The sequence below is a fragment of the Pongo abelii genome, chromosome 5 (assembly GCF_028885655.2).
Source record: "Pongo abelii isolate AG06213 chromosome 5, NHGRI_mPonAbe1-v2.0_pri, whole genome shotgun sequence".
Taxonomy (NCBI): Eukaryota; Metazoa; Chordata; class Mammalia; order Primates; family Hominidae; genus Pongo; species Pongo abelii.
Window position 1 is genome coordinate 33,085,632 of NC_071990.2, and position 9,737 is coordinate 33,095,368.

A 9,737-nucleotide genomic window follows, 5' to 3' on the forward strand; every position below is an offset into this window, starting at 1 on the left:
CGCGCTGCGCGCTGTCCCAGGTCGGAAATCAGTGCCCCAGGCGGCGAGGGGAGCGGTGCCTGGCAGGGATGCTGCGGGCAGGAGCACCAACCGGGGACTTACCCCGGGCAGAAGTCCACACCGGGGTAATGGGTGTGGGCTCGAGGGTTGGCAGAGGGGTGGAGGAGGTGCAGCGGCCAGGGGACCCTGGAAGCGCGCGCGGAGAAGTGAATGCAGAGACCAACGGGAGCGCAGGGAGGTCGCCTCTAGCAGCCAGCGCTTGCAACCCGCAATGAGCATAGAGTATTTCTTTTCTGAGGGGGGTCGTCTAGAGTGTCCGTGAAGGGACCAGGCACGCGAGGCTGGTGGAAAAGGGGGTGCTTTGACTCTTAGCTGGAAGCGTCAAGGGGAAGCTACTCTAAAGCGCTTTCGCTTTCACTCTGGTCCCGGACAGTGGGGGCTGGTTAAATCAAGAAAGGGGGTTCGGGATGGTGCAAAGAGATGAGGAAATGGTGCCCTGGGTGAAGTAGAACAGCACTTGGGAGAAGGAAATATAGGCACTTATTGAGAAGGACCAACTCATCACACAGACTTTTGATAAACTTGCCACTGGGCAACTCTTAGCCCAAGCACTGATAATGGGGGTTCTGTGTTAACCAGTGATGCCCTTCCCTAGCTTGACCCAGGAAGGCCTCTCCTTGGCCCAGATGCTGCCTTACTCCCTTCCCTGTGTCTTCCCTGCCCACTCCCATTTGCCCACTGGGGGGACTTTGGTTAGGATGGGCGCCTGGGGCAGATGGCAGCCCCAAGACTGGCTGGCTGGCTTCTGCTCTGGACTACTGCCACCACTCGTGGCTTGGGGGCGGCTTTGTTAGAGAGGAATAGCCTCTAACTTGAAGTTAACCCTGTTCTTTGACCCTCTATTCATGATAAGTCGGTCCGTTGGAAAGCATACTCAGAGGAGCGTCCTTTGGGGCCGCAGTAACTTAGGGCCTGGTAAGAAAGGCACAGTGAAACCACTTATAATTTGGGAAATCTCCCCTCACTGCCAAATGAGCAGTGGCAAGTAGGAAGTAGAAGTGAAAACAAGGGATAAGAGTTAGACCTGAATTTTAGTCCCAGGTCTACTATTAACTCTGTGTGACTTTGCATAAGTCGTTTGCATTTTCTGTGACTTGGTTTCCTCATTTGAACCGAGGATCTTTAAGGCTCCTTCCAACTCAATAGTAGAAAAAATGTGGCTTTATCTTCCCTCACTTCTTCTTGATTCCTTTCTTGACCTGGAAAAGTCAGCTTAAACTTCTCAGTCAAATTCTCTCTTGGTACAAATTTACCCCCCTGGCGGCTGAGATATGTATTTACCTCTTGATCAGAAATTCCATAACTGAAACTTTTATTTTCAATCATCTATGTGTTCCTTGCTGCTTCTCTCCTGCCTTGCCCCTGGCCATGCTAACCACTGCCCTCCTTGATTTTTTCCAATGTTCAGTAAATTGAAAGAGCTCACTTCTGATGAAATGGGCGGTGAGAGTGGAGGATTGTGGACCAAAAAAAAAAAAAAAAAAAAAAAGACTGACCTTGTTTCCCAAGATCATAGTCAATTACTCTGTGTTGGGTCTGCACCACATCTGCACATACTATGTGCCCTTCCGGTGGAGATAATTTTCACTTGTGGAGCTGCTTCACTTCTACCTGTAGGAGCCTCATCTCCACCTCTCTCTCTACAGTGGAGAGGATTCCACTAGGCAAGTTGGAACTTAGGGACACAGTTCTTTTTGTGTTGTATCACAGCTGGGCTGTGGCATTCCCCTGCAGCCGGATGAAGCAATAGAGAAAGTGGAAAGATGAAGGGAAAAAAAGCCTGTACTGACAGTCAGCTCTGGCCTGTTACTGTGTGATCTTTGAGCCAGTCACTTCACCTCTCTGGGGCTGTTTCTTCTTCTCTAACATGAGGGCATCAAGGCTTTTCTTGCCCTGACATTCCATCTTCTGTGTCTCTGCAGACCACCATCATGGCAGTGGAGTTTGATGGGGGCGTTGTGATGGGTTCTGATTCCCGAGTGTCTGCAGGGTGAGTAAAAGTGAAGATGTATGCATTTGGAAAGAAGCTAATGGCCTCAAATACACACTTTTCTTACCCATTCATGAAATGACTGGTGAACTGGAGCTTTGGAGGAATGGAGTTGACCTTCCCCAAAAGCCACTATGATAAGCTATTTGGTGGGTGCTTGGGTCTCTGAATTTGTGGAGGAGGATCTGGGGTCTGAATGCGTATGTGACCTGTCCCAGTAGTGTACAGGGATGAGTGTAAAGGAATAGGGTCTGAGAGGGGGACAGGAGATAGATTTTTGAGGGTCTTCTTTCCATCTGTGCTTAGGGATCAAAAAGATGATTCTGTCAAGCAGATATCTGGTTTCTCATTTACCATATATTGAACTATTTTGTCTCTTCTCCCCCTCCTAACCAATTTCCTCACGTGCAAAATGAGTATATGGGGTTAGGTCAATATTACTTACATTATGTTCCATAGAACATAACTCTCTCAAGATTGTTAATAGCAAAGAAAATTGACGAGGCATATTTTTCTTACCTTAGCATTTTTTGCTTTGTTATAAAATCTAAGCCTGAAAAATAAGCCTAATTTTGATTAACATCTGCAGTGATTAATAATATCTGAGATGATTATTTGCCTCCTGCTTTAATCCAAGCATTAAACTTCATGCTATTCTCTTGTCAAATAAATTTGAGAGACATTGAATGATTACCCTCAAAAATTCCTGAGTTCTGGTTGGGTGCAGTGGCTCACATCTATAATCTCAGCACTTTGGGATGCCAAGGTGGGCAGATATTTGAGGTCAGGAGTTCGAGACCAGCCTGGCCAACATGTTGAGACCTTGTCTCTATTGAAAATACAAAAATTAGCCGGGCTTGGTGGTGGGTGCCTGTAATCCCAGCTACTCAGGAGGCTGAGGCAGAAGAATCACTTGAACCCGGGAGGTGAAGGTTGCAGTGAGCCCAAGATTGCTCCACTGCATTCCAGCCTGGGTGACAGAGTGAGACTGTCTCAAAAAAAAAAAAAAAATACCTGAGTTTTAACTTGGTGACTGTTGACTCCCTCCTGACAGCGAGGCGGTGGTGAACCGAGTGTTTGACAAGCTGTCCCCCTTGCACCAGCGCATCTACTGTGCACTCTCTGGTTCAGCTGCTGATGCCCAAGCCGTGGCCGACATGGCCGCCTACCAGCTGGAGCTCCATGGGTATGAAGCTCTGGAGTTCTGACTCCCCACCCACTAGAGCTCCCTCAACCTGCATGAATCCCTGTACAGTGTGCTGTTCCAGGAGCTGGACACTGGGAAATGGAAGATTCTTGTTTTGGCTCCTGCTGGCACTTGAATCTGTCAGTTTCTGCATCTGTAAAGTGGAGATAATATAGTACCTCATGAGACGGTTATTTTGAGAATCACGTTCTATATGTGAACACAGTTTAAAAGCTGTAAATCACTATCCTAATATAAATAATCAGAAAGAAGGTGATATTGTGACCCACCATATCAGAAATCAAGGTCCTTGGGACGGAAGTAATCTTATCTGCTTTTCCCCATAAGGGCAGGGCCTTTGCAGCCAAAAGAAAGTTGTGTGGGTGGGGCTGAGCAAAAGAGTGAGCAATTGAAAGCTTCTTACCAGTTGGTGGTGTGGGACTCTGGTTCCCCTGTACATGTGGGAGGGAGGCTGCAGTTTGAGCTATTGCAGTTATAGTTTTCAGGGGTCATTTAGCAGGGATGATGGTAACAGTATAGGAGAGTGAGACTTAAAATTCTATCAACCTTTATTCCTAATATTTCCTTCAGGATAGAACTGGAGGAACCTCCACTTGTTTTGGCTGCTGCAAATGTGGTGAGAAATATCAGCTATAAATATCGAGAGGACTTGTCTGCACATCTCATGGTAGCTGGCTGGGACCAACGTGAAGGGGGTCAGGTGAGTTTCTCCCAAAGCACTCTCTCCTCTGGGCTTCCCCACTCTCCTGCGGAGGGAGATGGAAGTCCTATGTCATTCTAGCAATGAGTTCCAAGGACACTACCTCTGAAAGCATAGTACTTTGGGGATATGAGATACCAGGGCTTCATTGCAGGGTGTAGAGACCACTTAATGTCTCAGTGGGAAGGAAGGGCTTGATGATTCTTTAACCTGAGGATCCCTCTCCCAGGTATATGGAACCCTGGGAGGAATGCTGACTCGACAGCCTTTTGCCATTGGTGGCTCCGGCAGCACCTTTATCTATGGTTATGTGGATGCAGCATATAAGCCAGGCATGTCTCCCGAGGAGTGCAGGCGCTTCACCACAGATGGTAACCAGCCAAGTGGAAGGGTACCTGGGGAGGGCTTTTAAACATGGGAAGGAAGTAGATTATGAGGAACAGGAAGAGAAATACATGGGTGACCATTTAAGTTAATGCCGGGCCTGGTACACTTTTAAGAGTGAAAAGGGGCAGGACAAATGCAAAGCTCAATGGGGCTCTTGGGCAATACGGATAAACCAGGGCTGTTCTGAGTAAATCAAATGAGGATACACAGTCACTGTGAGAACCAGTGGTGTGCTAAGCACAGTGGCTCACACCTGTAATGCCAACACTTTGGGAGGCTGAGGCAGGAGGATTACTTGAGCCCAGGAGTTTGAGGCCAGCCTAGGCAAGATGGTGAAACCCTGTCTCCACAAAAAACAATTTAAAAAAGTACAAATAAAAAATTAACTGGGCATAGTGATGCACACCTGTAGTCCCAGCTACTCAGGAGGCTGAGGTGGAAAGATCATCTGAGCCGGGGAAATCAAGGCTGTAATGAGCGGTGATTGCACCACTGCACTGCAGCCTAGGTGACAGAGTGAAACCCTGTCTGAAAAAAAAAAAAAAAAGAACCAGTGGTGTGCTGAGGTGTGCTGAGGCTGGCTTGGGACCACTCACGAGAGCTGATTGTTAAATAGTCAAGGATTTGTGAGCTGCTTGTTAAGCTATTTGTAACTTGCAATTCATCATAGCGGGAGCATTTACACCACAGATATCAGCAGATGCCACATATGGAAGCCTTTTTTTAAAAAAAACTGATTTACCAGCACACCACTAAATATGCCTTTCTGGAAGACGAGTTTTGAGGTGAAAGCTGTAGTAGGCATATGGATGGAGGGGGAGTAAAAAGATTTTTGAAGCTAAGCCATTCTCTGTCTCCCTCTCTCCAACTTGAAACCCTCTGCAGCTATTGCTCTGGCCATGAGCCGGGATGGCTCAAGCGGGGGTGTCATCTACCTGGTCACTATTACAGCTGCTGGTGTGGACCATCGAGTCATCTTGGGCAATGAACTGCCAAAATTCTATGAAGAGTGAACCTTCCCCAGACTTCTCTTTCTTATTTTGTAATAAACTCTCTAGGACCAAAACCTGGTATGGTCATTGGGAAATGAGTGCTCAGGGAGATGGAGCTTAGGGGAGGGGGGTGTTTCCCTCCTAGATGTCAGCATATGCTCTTTCTTCTTTTGTCCCAGGTCTAAAACATCTTTCCTAGAGAAAACAAAAGGGACTAAACTAGAAATATAAAGAGCCCTATACATGACAGGTCATCACGTACTGAATGATTTTGAACTAGTACAAACAATACAAATTCTCTTCTTATGCCCAAGGGATGACAATGCAAGTGAGGTGATGGGACTCTTTCCTTTAAGGCTAAGACTGACAGATAGGCAAGACACCTACACACATGAGAATTAGCTAAGACTATCAGCAAACTCGCATGTAAAAGAATTCCTTTCATAATGCATTCATTCATATTAAAGAGCAATACATGAAAAATGCTTAAATATTTTGGGGCACTTGTGAATTTCAAAGAATAATGACAATAACCAAAAGAAGCTACATTTGTGGCATTGGATAAATGTTTTATAAATTTTATCTCTTAAAATTCAAACCAAAAAAACCCCTGTATTCACACCTGTAATCCCAGCACTTTGGGAGGCCAAGGCGGGAGGATTGCTTGAGCCCAAGAGTTCGTGACCAGCCTGGGCAACATAGTGAGAACCCCATCTCTACAAAAAATTTTAAAAATTAGTCGGGTGTGGTGGTGCATGCCTGTAGTCCCAGCTGCTTGGGAGGCTGAGTGGGAGGATCGCTTAGGCCTGGGAGTTTAAGGCTACAGTGAGCTGTGATTGCACCACTGCACTCTAGCCTGGGTGACAGAGAAAGACCCTATCTTAAAGAAAAAAAAAAGAAAAGAAAAAGAAAAAAACAAACAAAAAAAACACCCAACCCTATATAGGTATTATTATTACTTCTATAGGACACATAGAGGTCTAGAAAGATTAAATCACTTGACCAAGGTCACAAGGTCACAAGATAAGTTCTGAGGCTGGGATCTGGGATTCAGTTTTATTATATGCCCTTCCTCTACCACTCCCTAAAACTTCCCATTCCCTCAATCCCCATATATCATCTTAAAGTGTGCAATAAATAGCCCCATACATTCGTTGGCACTTAGGAAACTGTTACCAGATGGCTGAGTAACTGTATTAAAACAAATTTAATTCTGCTTCTATCTTTGCCTTGCACTTCCTGAGTGACAGGAGTGAACTCTCATATCCTTTTCTGTCAAAAGATGGTGCTGAATGATTTCTAAGGTAGTTTACAGTTCCAACATTCAATGCCATTTTGCTAACAAGTGGGCAGTCAACAGGCATATTCAACAGAAATACTAGTAGGATCTCAGGCTAAACATACAAATTCAAAACTCTAAAACAATCACATCCCCCTGGAGTGTAAAGAAAAAATCTAAAATTACAAATGCCTGGAGTTGTTTCTAGCCATGATATTTAACTTATTTGAGATTTTAAATAGCCCATTTTTCCCACTGATCACAAGTAGAAATTCTGGGCAGTATACAAAAAGCAAGTACTCAAGGACTCCAAAAAGTAAACAAAAGCAGGTGGATTGTGAAGAGGGTCAAAACTTGGAGAGGGGCCCCTCCTGGGCAGTGGGTTTTCAATGTTTTCCCCTTTTTTCTCCCAGCTCTGCCCTGACGTCAGGCCTCAGGGGTGCAGAGCTGCGCTGCGTGGTAGCACAAGCCCTGAGTCAACAAGAGAAATACCAGCTTTCTGGCCAGAGGAACCAAGAAAAAGGGCCCCTGTGGGCAGGAATGTGTAGGGGAATCTCCAAACTGAGAGTGAAGGCGGAAATTCCCTAATTCTGAGTCTGAACCCTCAGGAGTACCAGGTTACCCCTGAGCTGCACATAGGTGTGTCACGCCTTAAGGGCACAGCAAAGACTGAGAACTCAATGAAGATTAGATCTTTTAAAATTAGAAGACTTCGGCCAGGCGCAGTGGCTCATGCCTGTAATTCTAGCACTTTGGGAGGCCAAAGCGGGGGGTTCACCTGAGGTCAGGAGTTCGTGACCAGCCCGGCCAACATGGTGAAACCCCATCTCTACTAAAAATACAAAAATTAGCTGGGCGTGGTGCCTGTAATCCCAGCTACTCGGGAGGCTGAGGCAGGGAGAATAGCTTGAACCCAGGAGGCAAAGGTGGCAGTGAGCCAAGATCGCGCCATTGCACTCCACCTGGGCGACAAGAGCGAAACTCCATCTCAAAAAAAAAAAAAAAAAAAAAAAATTAGAAGACTTCATTTTTCTGCATTGGCCAAATAACTCTTCTAATGCCCTTCATTCCAACAAAAGGTTTGTAGCAGCTTACAGAGATAATTTAAAACACTTTTTAAAAGAAGAAAACAACATTGGGTCAAAGAGAAAATATGGTTAAGAAAAATAAGTGAAGCCAAGGAGTGAAACTAATGGACAACATGAATATCTTAAAAAAAAAAAAAAAAAAGTGGTGTGCTGTCTTATACTGGCTAGCAAGAGTAGATTGTATTCAGGATTTTTGAAGACAGTTGTTAACTATTGGTAACTTGATATTGACCACGACGGAAGTATTTATACTATAGAAATCAGCAATGCTACAAGTCAGAAGCATTGTTTTTCTTCAGAGAGCCAGTTTAACAAGACACATATTTATCAGCCAACTATAAATGGATAAAAAATAATTGATTCCAGGCCATAGGATAGTGAAAGCAAAGAAGGAAATAAAATGAGGTACAAGATTCATAAGATTCATTTTTTAAAAGTTGCCAAAAAACCAAAAATTATATATAATAGTTCAAGCCACACAGAACATTTACTCAAATAGGACATGCATCATTCCATAAAGGTAACGCCAATAAATTGCAGAGTATCGGTATCTTAGAAACTATCTATATTCTAGGCCAGGAGCAGTGGCTCACGCCTGTAATCCCAACACTTTGGGAGGTCAAGGTGGGCAGATCCCTAGAGCCCAGGAGTTTGAGACCAGCCTGGGCAACATGGCAAAACCCCGTCTCTACAAAAAATTTAGCTGGATGGGGTGCACCCGTAATCCCAGCTACTCAGGAGGCTAGATGGGAGGATTGCTTGAACCCAGAAGACAGAGGCTGCAGTGAGCTGAGAGTGTGCCACTGCCCTCCAACCTGGGCAACAGAGTAAGACTCTGTCTTAAAAAAAAAAAAAAAAAGAAAGAAAGAAACTATATTCTGCAACTATACTGTAATAAAATTAGAACTTGATAACTAAAATATACTTAAAATTGTAAATGAACAAATATATTTATAAGTAACATGGATTTAAAAGGCAGTCATGGATGGGAGGATCGCTGGAGTCCAGGAGATGGAGGCTGCAGCGAGGCATGATTGCATCACTGCACTCCAGCCTCAGCAATAGAGTGGGACACTGTGTCAAATAAATAAATAGCAGTTATAAAGAAAATTAACTCTTTTAGAACCAGGTGGTAAAAATGTTACACATAAAATATACATATAAAATAATGTTATAATTTCAAATACATTTATTAGAACAAGAAAAATTAAAATAAATGACCTAAAAATTCTACTCAAAAATTTGGAAAAAAGAGAAGTTGAGCAAACTGAAAGAAATACGAAGAAAAGGAGTTATAAAGATAAGAATAGAAAGCAATGAAACAGAAATAGAGAACAAAAAACGAGGTAGTGAAAATTAACATACTTTTGATTCCAAAAGCTGCTTATTTAAAAATATTTGTAAGGCATTCAGAGTTACAACAAGGCTGATGATGGATAAAGGGAGAAAAAATGAATAAACAAATACATAATGAAAAACAGGGAACAGCTACAGATATGACACAGATATAAAGCATAGAGTGTTATGAACAAGTATATGCTAATAAATTTGAAAACCTAGGTGAGATAAGTAAATTCCTAGAAATATTTAATCTATCAAAATTAGCACAAGAAGAAATACAAAACTTGACTATACCAATGAGTATTAAAGCAATTTTTAAAGTTATCAATGGCCTCTAATAAAAACATATATTTTTGAAAATGCCCAGATGGTTTCACAGATGAGTTCTATCAAACATTCAAGGAACATGAAACTTCTATATTATGTACTTTTTCTAGAAAATAGAAAAAAATTAAACCTGATTAGCTAATTTTATCAGCCAAGTGTAATCTTGACTCCAAACTGAGTTGTGGAAAACTCAAGGAAAGAAAATAATAGACCCATTTCACCTTGAACACAGATGGGAGAAAAAATAATTATTTATGAACCGAATTCAACAATATTACAAATAATAATGCTGGGAGGCTGAGGTGGGAGGATCACCTGAGGCCAGGAGTTCAAGACCAGTGTGGACAACATACTGAGATCCTGTCT

General features: G+C 43.4%; 1 protein-coding gene across 1 annotated transcript; it reads left to right on the forward strand.

The window, feature by feature from the left end:
• PSMB9 (proteasome 20S subunit beta 9) lies at positions 1-5,410 on the forward strand. Its single transcript, XM_002809126.6, has 6 exons — positions 1-125; positions 1,983-2,050; positions 3,105-3,236; positions 3,828-3,957; positions 4,187-4,328; positions 5,230-5,410. The coding sequence occupies exons 1-6, from the start codon at positions 69-71 to the stop codon at positions 5,355-5,357; spliced, it is 657 nt and encodes a 218-aa protein (XP_002809172.1). The 5' UTR covers positions 1-68; the 3' UTR covers positions 5,358-5,410.
• The last annotated feature ends 4,327 nt before the right edge of the window (positions 5,411-9,737 follow it).

Bases quoted from the DNA above. Each gene is read 5' to 3' on its own strand.
- PSMB9 (XM_002809126.6), top strand. From the start codon at position 69: ATGCTGCGGGCAGGAGCACCAACCGGGGACTTACCCCGGGCAGAAGTC. The intron at 126-1,982 runs GTAATGGGTGTG...GTGTCTCTGCAG, and splicing joins GGGCAGAAGTCCACACCGGG to ACCACCATCATGGCAGTGGA. The intron at 4,329-5,229 runs GTAACCAGCCAA...AACCCTCTGCAG, and splicing joins CAGGCGCTTCACCACAGATG to CTATTGCTCTGGCCATGAGC.